Source organism: Marmota monax, unplaced genomic scaffold (assembly GCF_021218885.2).
Source record: "Marmota monax isolate L192 unplaced genomic scaffold, Marmota_monax_Labrador192_F-V1.1 WCK01_AAM20220418_F8-fsc00042, whole genome shotgun sequence".
In the NCBI taxonomy this organism is placed as follows: Eukaryota; Metazoa; Chordata; class Mammalia; order Rodentia; family Sciuridae; genus Marmota; species Marmota monax.
The window spans coordinates 10,783,832-10,799,315 of NW_026693008.1; the positions used below are offsets into that span (position 1 = coordinate 10,783,832).

The window sequence follows — 15,484 nt, forward strand, 5'->3', positions numbered from 1 at the left end:
ATCCAGAGAGGCCTGAAGCTCAACTGTTTGTTTCATTTTATGCATTAAGTAGGCTCTATCTTGAGGGAACCAACCCAAATGAGGCAAAACAGCATGATCTTTTAAATATATTAAAATGATCCCTGTCACTGTAGAATGGCTTGTGGAGTTTAAAGTGCTCATCCATACCATTGCATAAGCTAGGGAACTGGGAAAACAGAAAAGAGGGGCCAACTAGACCAGATATTTCATAAAGCCATGATGACCTTCTCTAATGTTCAGTGTGCCAAGATTTTAAACAAGCCCTGGCTGATCCTCCTTCAAAAATCACAGTTAATAGAGTGTTTTCCAGCTGTGCAAATAAAGAAGGTGCTCTGTGTTTGGGTTCTCAACCAATCAGTCATCATAGGTCCAATGGAAATGGCGCACGAGTCTCTTTTGGTTGTCTGCTGAGCTTATTTATCCCTTTTCGATGGGTTAGAGGTCACTCTGTCCTTATTTGAAAGAGAACTGGTGGTCTGAGCCATCCTTGAAAGTCCAGGTCCCCAACCTTTATATATATATATATTTAATCACACTAAGTGTGACATTTCTTAAAAGATAACTCCAAATTTTTTGAGAACAGAATGGTTGTAGGTGAAGGTAGAAGAAAAGTGGTAGCTATTTCAGAACTGGTGGATGAAGGCAAAAATGGCAGTTATTCAGATACATTTGAGCAGTTCTTTGTCTATGTTCCTTAGAACGTGGGAATTTGAATGGGATGAAGATGGTACTGTTATTGTTGTTAATGGTAACTAAGGATGACAACCTGATTACTAAGTGCCAGACAGGGTACAAAGTACCTTTGTGTCATGTCTCCTTAGGCTTTGTAAAAGCTCTATGAAGTGCACTTTAGAATCATCTCTATATAAAGAGATGGATAGTGAGGCCACGAGAGATTAACCAGTGGACCTCAGTGGACCTCAGTTGCTCCACGAGCAGGGAACAGAGTGAGGATTCAGGCCTAGGCAACCCAAAGCCTCAGCCTGAATTCTTAGCCAGAATGTGAGGCTGCCTCTCCTTGGAGAAAAAGATGTTGTGATTTACAGAGGACTCTTAGGTGATTCCCCTAATTAGGGAAAATCTAGGAAAACAAAACTAGTGGGGGAGAAAGACTTTGACATGCCATAGTTAATAAAGTCAGAGCTGGAATTTATTCCCAGCTGGTGTTTTCTGGAATTGGCATGGCCTCACCTTGCATTGCTGTTGTTCATTCTGAACATTTGACAATTGGAAATATTAAGGTGACGGAGGCACAGCCACAGAGCTACAGGAATAAGCCCACCTTGCTAGCTCCCCAAGCATCTACCTTAGGTTGCTTGTTTCTTCTCCCCACCCCAACCCCTTCTCCTTCTCCACCTCCTTCTTCTATTTTTGAATGTGGAAATTGTACATCCATTGATTATTCTTTAATGCTTGTATATATGTTTTATATAATTAACTTTGATATCAGAAAAATGTATGAAAATGTGTCCATTTTAAGGAGGAAATAGATAAGTTGTGCAATAGAACTTCTCTCTCAAGTATTGACTTTTTCTTTTTATCTTTTAATATAATTTCTACAGTGTAATTAGAGATTATAATGTAATAATTACAATTTAATTATTACAATGTAATAATATTCACAAAGGGAAACACTTGTGCCCAAATCTGAGCTCCAGTTGATTCTGATAGCTTTACTCAGGAGCCCAGTTCTTTCTCCCATGGAGACCACAAGATTCTCTGCCCTAACTATCACTCTCTCCTTGCTTTCTTCTTTCCAACGCCATGGACTTGGGGTCTTTGGCTCCCAAGAGATAACGGCCCCTTTGATTGTTCTTTATGAAGATCAAAAAATATATGGAGGTGGAAAGCTGTTTACAAATAGCCCATCTTTCTAAGTAAAGAAGTGCTTTTCAGTCATAAGTGTGTGTGATGCTAAGAGAGAGAAAGGAGAGGAAAAGGAACACTGGGACAGTCCTTCAAGAGTACTGTAGAGGATACAGACCAGCAAGATCACAGTATTACCTCCACTGTCCCTGTGGATGTCATTTCCATGTTGGGGCCCTGAGGCTGAGATCTGCACACAGGCTCTCTGGTTTTCAGCCTGCCTTGCTCAAGAAGGGGAAAAGTCTCTGCAAGCATTCAAAGGGAGCTCTACCCCTCACACCAGAGGTAGAATGAGGGCCTTGCCATGTGAGTAGACAGCAAGATCTACTCGCTGAGGACAGACAGACTCGGGGAGTCCTCAAATCTGTTGTCATTTCAAAGCAGAGTATCAAACGATGCGTCGACAGGGCATCCCATGCCAAAGCAGCTTTTAGGCAAGGGTCTCAAGAAATGTTGAAGTCAGGGTGGTGAAATCTCAGCCATCAGAGTCTCAGGCTGCATATGGTTTATCACATGGAGTCGTTGTAACCCAGAGTTCACCGAAAGAACTCTGCAAGGGAATAAGGTAAATAAATTGATGTTATGTAGAAAAATGAGTAGACCATTTGTAATAGGTGGCTAATTTCAGCATTAATTACTCCTTGGTAATTACCGAACGATTGCTGATTCTATTTTCTTACATGATATATGATGTCCAAAAAGGCACATTAGAGAAGAGAATAAACATTCAAGAGCTAGTATTTAACAGGAAAAAAAAAAAGAAGAAGAAGAAGGGAAAGAGGAGGAAAGGGGCCAACTCAGAGAACACACAGAGAAAACAAGGGAAGTATATATGGTTACAGCCAAAGATTCCAACCCTTAGCGATTTCCTATTATCCATCATTCGTTAACTACATCCATACATTGGTTAACTAAAACTTATATGAAAACATTTAAAAACAAAAAAAAGGGACTCTTTCAGAAACATTTTACATTTTAATGCATCAGGATCAAATTTGTGTAAGCTTTGCAGCATATGTTATTAATATCATTTTTATAACTTCAGCTTTTCCTACCTTTTGTACGTCTGTACCCATGATCTATGTCCTGGACTTGGAGTAGACCTTTGGTGCTAATTATTGTACCTCACTAAAGAAACCCAGAGAACAATTGTTTTCTCCTATCTATCCTCAACTCTTTCCAGCTGCAGTACACAAATAGCCCACGAGAGGCGCCCTCCTGGGGAAGGAGGCACTCTTAGGTGCCATCTTCTCTCATCATGGGAAGAGGCAGTGCCTTCAGTGGTGGCTCTGGAAGCCAAGAACCTGGGTTCAAATTGAACCTGAGTCACATTACTAACTCACTGAGCTTTTCTTTCCTCCCTTATACATTGAGTACATGAGTTGTGCAGTTATGAGGTCCCAGTGCAAATAGGCGAGGTGAATCCCGGGAAGACCTCAGTGAAGCTTCCTGCATTACTATAGAGCCCCCACTGTACCCACAGCCTCCATTCTGGGAATATAAGAGTAGCACCAGCTGTTCATAACATTTCACGGAGCTAATATTCCAGTGACAGAGAACACAGTAAGCAAGAAAGTCCGAATCTAGCAACAGACGAATAGACATTCTCAAGAAAAAGGAGGCAGGGTGAAGTGAGAAGGAGTGAGCTCAGCCAGGATGGTCAGAGAGCCTCTCTGAATTGCATCCACAATAATAAAAAGAAACCATCCTCGGGGAAAAAAAAAAAACAAAACTGGATAAAGGCTCTTCTGGGTGGCAGGTACCATGAGTGCCAAAACCCTGTGTGGGGAAATGATCTTAGCAAATGAGAGGAACAGAAAACATGGGAAACAAGCTGAAACCATGAATAAGGGGGAGGGAGGGAGGGGCTGAGGCCTCCCAGGTAAGCAGGGGCTCATTGAGGGAGGGTCCTGGAGGTCGGAGCAATACATTTGGATTTTATTCTAACTCTAAATAGAAGCCATGTAGGAGGATAGCCAGAGATAGTGATCTACTTTGTACTCTCAGAGGATCCCTCTCTCGTCTGAGGAGCTTAGACAAGGAAATGGGTTCAGGGAGGGACTATGGCTTTGTGGGGCTCCAGGTGATGCACAGTGGAATCTGAGTAGGGAGAAAGTGGTGGAAAGAGAGGGGGGGAAGTGAGTTTTGGATATGTGTTAGAGTTGGGACCCGAGAAGCATACTGGTCAAGGAGATATGGGGCAGGTTGAGGACATGATGGATATCAAGGTAATTTTTTTATGCTTTTCGTCTATCTGGGCAGTGGTGACATTGCTGAGGTGGGGAAGACGAACTCGGAGAGGGACAGCCTTGAGTTGCTTTTGAATGTGTCAGTCTGAGATTCCTGTGATCCCCGTGGAGGGTCAGGTGTTCGTTTGGTTAAGGGTCTGTAGCTCTGGGAATTCAGCTTTCTGAAACTTTTCAGAACTTTGACTAAGATGAAGAAAGCTTGGTAAGAATGATTTCTCAGATCCATTGCCTTCCAAATGTCTGATTGCTTTGCCTCCCACTGTCTCTCTGTGCCAATGATCTGTCTCTCCCATTCTCCTTCTTATTCCCATCCCCTTTCTTCTCTAGGTCTTGTTTTGGAAAACCTGAATCTGAGAGTTTTACTGTTGGTTTTGAGGATTAGATATAAAAGTAGAGACCATCAAGACAAACATCTAACAGATGCTGCTTTCACGGCACCCTTGGTGTGGAATCCCAAACAGGAATGGGATTCCACCATGTGGAATGTGCCTCCAAGCCCCCTCCTCCAAAACTATCAAACCACCGCCTCCTCTTACCAATTCCCCTCTTAGCTTGTCCTCTGTGTCAAGATTCTTTGCTTAGAGCCCAAGGTTTCCCTACTAAAGAAGAGGCAAAATATTTTCTTTCTTATTCAAATACTAATTGCATCTGTTGTGCATGGAAAGATGACCGCTGTGGGTGTGGCTGGTTACCTCTCCTCCCTTGAAAAACCTTTTCCCCAGGCCTATAAGAGAGACCAGAGAGGGGCACTGTGGGAGCCCCAAGAAAGGCACTCATAGGCCTCACTCTCTCCAGATCTCCAACTAGAACAGGCGCTCAGAGAGTCTTCCTTGGGGGCCTCCTTTTCCTTGCAATGGGCTGGGCTCTGGCCCTGCAGGAGGGTGGGGCGGGAGGAGTGATAATGCATGCTAATGAGCACTGTGCAGAGTTGTCAGCAGGAACCCTGAAGCCACATGGTCCGAACCTGTTTGGGGTTGGCACACTCAATTCGAACCAGCTGGCTTTTGTTTGGAAATACTCCGGGAGGGTCTCGACCCTTCCTGGACAACAGAAGGGCTGGTGTTTCCTTACTCGGGGTCTTGTTTTAGACACAAAGAGATTCTGTAAATGTTGTAGCAAAGTGCGGTGACAGATCTGGCTTCACAAGAGCATGTACTCTTTCTGATTAACTTGGTAAGCAGGAGCAGGTATGGTCCTTATTTAGCAGCATGAGGAGGAAACGTGAATCTGTGTTCATCTGGTGTCCCCAGCTGAAAGTCCTTTCATGATCACTTGCCTTTAGGACACAGTCTCAACTCTTCCCCAAGCTCCGATGTGCCAATCCCTTGCTCATTCTTTGATGTAGAAACAACCTATTTCTGAGCTCTTTTGCCCCAGTTATTCTGAGCTAAAAACAGTTTCCAGAAAGGACCTGACCTCTTGGTTTTGCTCTCCTGGTTTCTCCTTAGTCCCTCTTCTACCTCACTGATCCTCATTCCTCAACTCTCAGCTACACTGACCCTGGCTCAGGGTATCCGAATTCAATGGGCTTTCCCTGCTGTGTGCCTTAGTTTAATGTGGATTGTTCTATTTTGTTACTGCTTAGGCAGATCTGCCAGGCCCCAAGAGGGCAGGGACCTTGCTCATCTTGTTACTCCCCCCTCCTCCAGTGTTAGGCTGGAGAAAATATTCCATAAAAGCTTGAACAAAGGACTCCCTCCCAGGGAACCAGGCCTGTGCTCAATTCTTCCTCTCCTATATAACATCTCCCATCCCACAGCAAAAGCCCATAGAACTCCAAGCTTAAGAGGCCTATAGCAGGGCCCCATCACTCCAGAGCCCAGTGACATTCTCTTCTGCAGGACGAGAACTCTCTTCAGACTTTTTCTGCTGCCTAGAAACCTTGTCTACCCAGCATATTCAAGGGCAAGTCTGACCATCAGGGTTCGAGCAGGAATTTCAGCCTCAAACATACAAGGGGCAAAATTCCTAGAAATAAAAGGTAGAGATGAAGCCACTCTTAGGCCTGTGTTCAACTTTTTGTATTTTGCTGCTTGACGCTGGTGAAACATGGGCCAAAGACATACCCTTTGCCATCTACCGCAGTCATCTTACCTTTATCATGGGCACGGTCATCTCTGCTATGTCATGTCGTCAAGAATAAATGAAGCCGGCAGCGCTGGTGCACACCTGTGATCCCAGTAGCTTGGGAGACTGAGGCAGGAGGATCTCAAGTTCAAAGCCAGCTTCAGCAACTTAATGAGGCGCTAAGCAACTTGGTGAGACTCTGTCTCTAAATAAAATAAAAAATAGGCTGGGGATGTGGTTCACTGGTCGAGTGCCCCTGAGTTCAATCCCCAGTCCACCCCCCCCCAAAAAAATGAAATAAATAAGACAAAGTTTATCAATGAGTGTTTAGCAAATGTTGTGACATTTAGTAAGCACTCAAAAATTTATCATAACTATTTTTGTTAAAATTACAAAAAATGAGATAGTCTTGAATACTTGTGGCTGGGAAATGAGTTCACTAATATGAAGAAAAAAAAAAGGTTACAAAATGGTATTTGGAGAGTGCCCCCACCTCTGAGAGGTGGATTTCTGGTGGATTTATTTTATTCTCTTTGCTTGACTATATATTCCTTTTTTTCTTTTCTTTTTCAGTGCTGGGGTTGGAACCCAGAGGGCCTCTACCACTAAATTACATCCTCAGCTCTTTTTATTTTTTTAATTTTGAGACAGAGTCTTGCTAAACTGCTGAGGCTGGCCTCAAACTTGCAATCCCTCCTGCCTTGGCCTTCCCAGTAGCGAGGATTACAAGTATGTACCACCACACCCAGCTTGATTACACTTTCTAACATGAACATACTACTCCTGAATGGATTGATGGTGGATATGGAGATTTAGCACTTTAAAAAGGAAAAACTTAGCCAGAGACCATGAAGGCACACCATATGCATGCTCCCTGTTGCAGGCTTTCCTATGTGATACTAAATATGTCCTCCCTTGGATTTTGGCAGGATTTTTTACCCAGATCTCCACCTTGGCTGATGTGCAGGAAAATGTCATGGAGTACCTCCATGTGCTCAGCAGGCCCAAAGTCATAGATCAAGAGCATGACGTGGTGTGGACCGAAGCTTACATCGACAGCACCGTGAGTTCTTGGGCCCTGGGAATGAAGCTGGGGTTGACCTTCATCTCACAATTAGAGAGTTTTCCTGTGTTCATTTCAGAGAAGAGCAATTGTATCATTCTTCCTCAATTATGGGGTTTGATGACATCTTCCACGTTTGGATGCACGGTTTGTGTTGTTTGCCTTGGCAAGAAAGGTTGGTGACCAATGTCTTGAGAATGCGACATGTGCTTCTAAAGGTGTCTGATCAGCTCAGACAAATCATTTTTTGGCGTGTGTCCTTTCTTGTTCACCAATCCCCCTCCTTTCTGCAAAGATTCAAAGCACGTTCTTAGATTCAGCCCTCGTTTGTTACATGTGAGGCCCAGGCCTGGCAATGCATCTTTAGGTCTCAATTGGAAGGCGAATGCAGTTGGTTCCAAAAATAAATCAGAGCTACCACAGAGGTTGAAGTCGCATCTTCTTCCTGAGATGAAGCATCGCCGTGTGAGCTCTGATCAGGGGCTCATTCAAAAGCTGAATTCCAGGCAGAAGATGGTGAGGCTAAAGGAGCTTAACGTGAGGGACTTTGCTCCTTGGCCACTCTTCTTGTTATTTCAGGGTGATTTTTTCACAGGGATGATGAGTCAGATGGGAGAGGCGTTTTTCAATTGCTGATTGTAAACCTTCTGGCAGGACCCCTCTGCTGTCATTTTTGTTGGGATTAACATCACATTAATCACTGTAACCCAGACACAGCTGTCCTTGGAGGGATCTTGATGGCTGCCAGGGACGAGCTTTTCTCTCACTGGGATGTTGTGTTCCTGCCATGTTTCTGGTAGTTGCAGACAAATCAAGGGCAGGAACAGTGTATGGAAATCCATGTTGGGGACACCTCGACCCCAGCCAGGCCTCAGCAGCTTAGCTACCTCAGACACACAGTAAGACCTCCGAGCTAAGGGTGTCTCCTGGTCAAGAAGGTGCACCCCTTCCCCAAGGAGAGGCACCTGGCCACAGGTAAATGCAGAGTACCCCTTTGGTAACTGGGGATTCCTTGAACTCTTATCAGTTTGAGAGTCTAATCCTAGTTTGATTTTGAATCATAAAAACAAAATAGCTAAGCTGTCCCATTTGTGGTGGCCCTGTATTACCGATAGTGACAATAACAACAGCAGTGATAGTTTTTCCTCTTGTTTGCTGTGATCAAGTGAGCCATAAAAATCCGGAAGGAAGAGGAGTACAGCTGACTAGTACTGAAGCAACTGAATTGCTCATTGGTTTTTATATGTAAACCCAGTGTCAGATTGGTCATTCTATTTATCAATATAAATATTTTATGTTATAACATGATATAAACAAGCATTTTGGTACTAGGATCTAGAGAGACAGATCAGTAGAATAGAAGGTCCAAACACTGATGAAACTACATACAGGGATTTAGTGTATGATAAAGGCAGCATCTCAGATCAATGGGGCTATGAAGGGCTTTGCAATAAATAAATGTCTTTGTGGAAATTGGGTAGCCATTTAGAGAAAAAGAAAATTAATTCTAATATTCACAGCTTATCCAGGAAAGAAATCCTGAGATAAATGGTAAAAAATTAAACCATACAAGCACCAGAAGAAAACCTGGGTGAATTCCTTTGTGCCCTCAATTTGGGAAAAGGCTTCTATCCAAGATTTCTGAATCTAGAGGCAAGAAGAAGAAGGATTAATTTTGACTACTTAAAACAAAAACAAAACGAAACATAAAAGCAACTTTGCAAGTCAAAACATGCCTTAGGGTATCTAAGCAAAATGAAAAGGGAGAACATATTTGCAACATGGAAGAATTAAAAATCCTATTATATAAAGAACTTTTTAAAATTGATGGGAAACCCCCAATATTACCATAGAAAAAAAATGAGCAAAAGACACAAAAAGATAATTCACAAAAGATAATAAAAATGGTATTTAAACATTTGAAAAACTACATAACTTCATTCACAGTAAGAAAAATAACACTATAGTAAAATACTATTTCTCACCCTTTAGACTGGCAGAAATTAAAAACTTATTGATGCATTGTGTTGGTGAGGCTGTGGGGTAGAGAGGCTTTAGTACATACTATAGCATAGAACGGGGCATTATTGTGGGGAGAATTTTCATTTGCCCTTTGTCCTGGAAAATTCCACTCAGAATTAACCTTGAAGGTGAACCTCTAACAATATAAAACATAGATACAGACAGATTTGTACATTGAAGAATTGCTTGTCATTCCCACATATTGGAAGCTACCTAAATGTTCAAACATAAGATGGATTAGATAAACTGGAAGCTACACCTAGTGGAGTCAATGTTAAAACCAAGAGTGAGAATGGTCTCCATAGGTTCATAAGGAATGATTTCCAGGATACATTGCTAAGTAGATGGAGTAAAATGCCCAAGTAAGTATAGCAGGCTACCTTTCTTATAAGAAAGAGGAGTAAATAAGAAGTTATATATGTATCTGCTTGTTTTCTCAGAAAGATAGGCAGGATAAATCAGAAACCAATAGGATTAGTCACATATAAGATGTGGTAGGGAGCTGGGCATGGTGGTGCACACCTGTAATCCCAGCAACTCAGGAAGCTGAGGCAGGAGGCTTGTGAGTTCAAAGCCTGCCTCAGAAACTCAGGAGACCCTGTCTCCAAATAAAATATTTTAAAAAGAGCTGGGAATGTGGCTCAGTGGTTAAGAACCTCTGCATTCAATCCCTGGGACAAAAAAAAAAAAAAAAAAAAAAAAAGAATAAGAAGGAGTGGGAGGGGTACAGAAGCAAAGGAATTGGGAAAGAATTGACACAGGTCTGAATGACTTTTTCCCATTATTGTGGGGGAATGTAATGGAATTTGAGTCCAGAGGCACTGAACCACTGAGTTAAATTCCTAGTCCTTTTTAAAATTTTGAGAGAGTGTCTCACCAAGTTGCTGAGGTTCTTGCTAAACTGCTGAGACTGGCCTTGAATTTGTGATCTGACTACCTCAATCTCCAGGGTTTCTGGGATTACACATGTGTTCTCCCACCTCTGGCTTAGTTTTGACATTTGAAAGCATGTGTTCTGTGCATTCAAAAATTAAAATTAGATAGCAAGAATAAAGGAAAATCTAAAAATTAAATGCAAATAAGACCACAAATGCCATTGTATTTCAATTGAATAACAAAGTATTCCAGAAAAGGGAGGGAAAAAGGAAAAAAAACAAAAAAAGAAACTAACTTTTGGAATTAATCTTTGATATCTAGTAATATACAATATTAAATTCCAATGTCTCAGACATCTTGAACACAATACATCCACTGTCTACCCCTCAATCAATGGAGGACAAAACAAACTGCAAATAAATTTAAACTTCTTTTGGCTTCGTTTGTAGTAATATGGGTTTAGCAATTCTGAATCCTCTTTCTTGAGCATTTTGAGATTGAACAACTGTGGAAATGAGTAAAGACAAGGCAGATGGTTCCCACGAGATTAGACTGGATTGAAGGTTTTAGAGTGAAATCCCAATTCTGTCCTTTGGAAGGAGCCAGAAGCTATGGCACCCAAGTAGCAATGAACTCATCCGAGACCCAGATTATCCTTCACTAAAGGGAATCAGGATTCTTCAGAGAAACTACTAATGCCAGAGCTTGATTAGGTAAAGTGCAACCTGCCCCCACAAAAAAATAAAAAAGATAAAGACTGGAGGATTTTGCAACAGAAGCTAAGGATATCCTGAAAATAATGTGGTCATGTCAAAAGGACATGGCAGACAGAGGAATCATCATAAAGGGACTCTCTTGATCAAATCTGGGACAAGCTACACCTCATAATGAAGAATGACAACAATGGATTATAACCTGTTGAATAAAACAGAAATGGATGTGCTCTTACTGATAATAGGTAAATAAAACTCAAACAGATGAACTTAATGGAGAACTGGGTGGGCAAGAACACGGTGTGACATGCCATCCAGAGTTAGAAAATCGAGAGTTAGAAAATCACCATTTTGTAACCATTTTAGCAAAATCTAATTTAGGGCAAAGGTTATCAATGGATGGTAAATCTAGGGGGAGTGTTTGATGATGAGCAGGATATTTTGGGGGGTCTCAAAGAGCTTTCCTAGAGATTTTGTGTTAACTGTGGGGGTGTGGGTGTACAGTAGATCCTGTCTACACTGTCTAGCATAGTATATAGTGGGAAAATCCTGACAACATCTTGAGCAGGTCATCAAAATTAGCATCAGTAATGAGAAGCAGATGCCATCCTACACCTGCAGAGAAGGATGTGTCTGTCATTCATATATGATATCCTGGCTAAAGAGATAGGACCTGAGGCTCCTGCTGAACATAAGCTCATAAGGAAGTAAAGCTTCATATTAATTCAGTGTCTTGCTTGAGATTATGTTAATCACTGAACTCAATTATTGTATTGATTTAATTACATACATGCCTGGGTTTATATGGGGGCAATTATTAGAGAGGGAGAAACCACTACTACTCAAGCTTTTCCACTAAACAGTCTCTGACAGCAAGAGTCAAGGCCAATGGTCAGAGCTGTCTCTGAACTCTTGTGTTTTGGTAAACCTTTATTTGAAATTTATAGTCTATGTCATAATCACCTTTACTTACTTTAAGATAAAATAATGTTTTAAGGGGCTCCTTATTGAGTACAGTTGGTAAGCTAAGGAGACAAAGCTCATTTATCTTACCTCTCCAAGAACCCTTTGATGTTCATAAAGGTTAAACCTCAGATTCTGGTTACCCCCAAAATAGCATGGTCGCTGTGCATTCCAAGCATCTGTTGTTGTCTCTTGGCAAATAGAACTGACAGATAAGTCCCTGGGTAGAATTTCCTGAGAGTCTTTCTCATTTCAGTAAAGTTGAGAAGCACATTGGGTTCATGGGGATGTGTGAGGGTCCTTCCTCCTCTGTTCCGAGGAGAAGGCTGCTCCAATGGCTGCTTCTCACCAGGAAGCCACAATCTCTACAAAGTTCCCCTCTGGGCCTAGGTTCTACAGGACCCCTCCACCTATCTGTCATCATCTGGTTTGGGGTCAGAATAGGAGATCAAGACTTGAGCTTGTCACTGTCCTGACTCATACAGGATTGTCCCAAACAATCTTTGCCCTAATGTGACCCATCTTGCAAGAAGAAGAGATTGGAGTGCCTAACATTGAAGCTGGTGGCCAATCTTGTTATGGTTTGGATGTGAGGTTCCTCCCTAAAGGCTCAAGTGTGAGACCATGCAAGAAGGTTTGGAGGAGAAATGATCGGGTTATGAAAGCCTTAACCCATTCAGAGAATTAACCCCCTGATGGGATTAATTGAGTGGTAATTAAAGGCAGGTGGGATGTGGTTGGAGGAGATAGGGCATTGAGGACATTCCTTTGGGGTATATATTTTATATCTAGAGAGTCTAGAGTCTCTCTCTGCTTCTTGATCTTCATGTGAGCTGCTTCCCTCCACCACACTCTTTTGCCATGATGTTCTGCCTCACCTCGAGCCCCTAGGAAAGGAGCCTGCTGTCTATGGACAGAGACCTCTGAAACCGTGAGCCCCCAGATAAACTCTTCCCCCTCTATAATTGTTCCAGTCATTAGGTCTTTTAGTCACAGGAGTGAAAAAGCTGAGTAAAACAAACTTCATTTTAATAATCTGGTGTTATTGGTAACGCTGGATTTTTTTTTTATATTTAGACACATACCTTAGATTGTGAGCTAACAGTACTGACTTTAGAGTTAAAACAAAAGCCTAGGTTTGAGATGCACATCTATTCCGTGTCAGCTCTGTCACCTGAAGCTAGTCACTTCACATCTGTGTCGTTCTCTGCATTATAAAATGGGGATGAAACTTACCTTCCAGAATTGCCTCAAAGAGCTGAACATCTATAAATGGTGATAAAGCAATATATACTACCTATCATTATTTCCTTCTGGAAATCTAGTGTGAATTTATGTTCATGGCTATGGGTAGTTTTTAAACAGACTCTCCTTTTTGGGGGTTAGTATCTGTTTCCTGTCCTGTTGTTTCTTGGTAGCTTCCCAGAGCTCTATGCTCCAGGAGGGAAAATGGTCTTCCCAGACACAAAAATGGAGGGCCACGATTGGGTCTGAGAGTTGTGATTTTTAGCTAGGACCACAGACACACTCACCATCACCAGAGAGCTGTGTTTATTCTCCATGGCCAGTTAATCAGTCGGCCCTGCTCTAGACAACACAGAGTGTTATCTCAAGGGTCTAGAGTCTCAGTATAGATGGCTGAACCTTAGCTAGTGGCTTGCAGGTCGTTACGAGTTGTCTCCTTGTTTTATAGGGAGACCACGCAGAAAACACTCAGAGTCCAAATTTGAAACAAATTAGAGAGCTTTATTTACTTGGCCAGGGACTGTCACCCCTAGAAATTGATGCTCTGTGGGAGAGCAGTATTTCCTGGCTGCATCTTGGTTTTCCTTTTTTTTTTTTTTTTGGTGGTGCTGGGTATTGAACCTAGGGCCTTGTGCATGCGAGGCAAACACTCTACCAACTGAGCTATATCCCCAGCCTCCACATCTTGGGTTTAAGCAGGTGTTACACAACTGTCAAGCAGGTGGTCCGCTGGGGCGAGAATCTACTTCAAAATCATATAGATCACCAAAACCACCATATCCTGGGTTGAGTACATTTTGTGGGGTACAAAGTACAGAAGACAATATATTTTTTTGAATTTAGCTGCAAACAGTTTTCATTTTGTTTTCTCATAAATGGGTCCTGCAGCTGTCTCTTCACGGGAGCAGTAACAGAAAAACTAAGGTGGAGTCTAGAACAGCTGAGATGGAGTCCCTATGACCATACCTGTTTGTTCATGTAGCCATAGTGACTCCATCCTTTCTACTCCAGCAAGGAGGGAACTGTGATCAGGTAGTGTTACCACAGCAATTACTTTACATAACCAGTATTAGTAACTTATTTAATGCTTACTTAAGACTCTAGTTAACTTATGGCCTACACACTCATATTTACCTATCATTTCTGTTATCTCACTTATCAAAATCTTATTCCTATAGTCTATAACCTGTACCTATAACTGATTGTATTGATCAGTTCATACCGCAATACCTGCAGGCTTCCTCTGCAGTACAGAATTCTCTTCCCAGTTCCCTCAGATTGTTGGCAGAATTTAGTTCCCTGAAGTTGAGGACCAAGTTCTCATTTTCTTACTCACTGGGAACCACTTTCAGAGATTGCCTGCATTTCCTTACTGTATGGCCCCTAGACATAGTAATGAAATGCTGTTTGCTTTCTAGACCAGCCAGAGTGTCTCTCTAGGGTGATTCACCTTTTTTTAAAAGTTTCTTCCATCAGGTGAGACCTACCTGGCCTAATCTCTCTTTTCATTAACTTGAAGTCAGCTGATTAGTAATCTAATTATGGGAGCAGTATCCCATGTACACTGAAGGGGAAGGGATTTTATGGGAATGTACCTGTTGGAGCAAAAATTGTGATGGCCATTTTAGAATGCTGCGTACCACAACAGCTTCTGTCCCTGTGCTCTGGTTAAGAGAGATAAGACCAGAAGAAGATGCCCCCATACCTCCTCCTGCAAACTCTCTGTCCAGTTGGATGCAGCAGCAGATCATAAGTTGAAAACCAGCCTCAGCAACTTAGGTCCTAAGCAACATAGCAAGACCCTGTTTCAAAATAAGAAATAATGCCGGGTACAGTGGTGCATGCCTATAATCCCAGTGGCTCAGGAGACTGAGGAAGGAGGATTGCGAGTTCAAAGCCAGCCTCAGCAATTCAGCAAGCTGCTAAGCAACTCAGTAAGACTCCATCTCTAAACAAAATACAAAAAGGGGCTGGGTGATTTGGCTCAGTGGTTAAGTCTCCCTGGCCTCAATCACTGGTACGAAAACCAAACAAAAAGAGAGAAAAAAACACCTCTTTGTTCAGATAAAGTTTTAGAGCATCTGTGTCCATACTAGCTCATAATGTTTCTGCTCATCCCTGATGTTTTCAGAAGTCTGGATCTCTTCCTTACATTATAGTCTGAAATTGTTTTTGATTTCTTCAGAATCAGAAGACCTATGATGCTACTGATTTCTTTCTACCAAATACTAAGGAAGTAGAACACTTGATCCTTTAAGTTTGCTTAATATGATGTTAAGTCTTCATTCTCCTTACTTATCTGAGTAGTTAAGGCAAAAGGGATTCCTGCTTGTTTGACTCATCAGTTATTATCGTTGAATCCAGCAGCAACAAATATAATCATGTAATTGATTTAAGAC

The 15,484-nt window shown here is 42.0% G+C and overlaps 1 protein-coding gene across 2 annotated transcripts in view; it reads left to right on the forward strand.

The window, feature by feature from the left end:
* The window catches only part of Cacna2d3 (calcium voltage-gated channel auxiliary subunit alpha2delta 3), an 877,637-nt gene that overhangs the window by 571,327 nt on the left and 290,826 nt on the right, over positions 1-15,484 (forward strand). For both annotated transcript variants that reach the window (XM_058582154.1, XM_046452970.2), the window contains exon 13: positions 7,133-7,266. In XM_058582154.1, the coding sequence (XP_058438137.1) occupies positions 7,133-7,266 (134 nt within the window). The remainder of the gene's footprint in view (positions 1-7,132; positions 7,267-15,484) is intronic.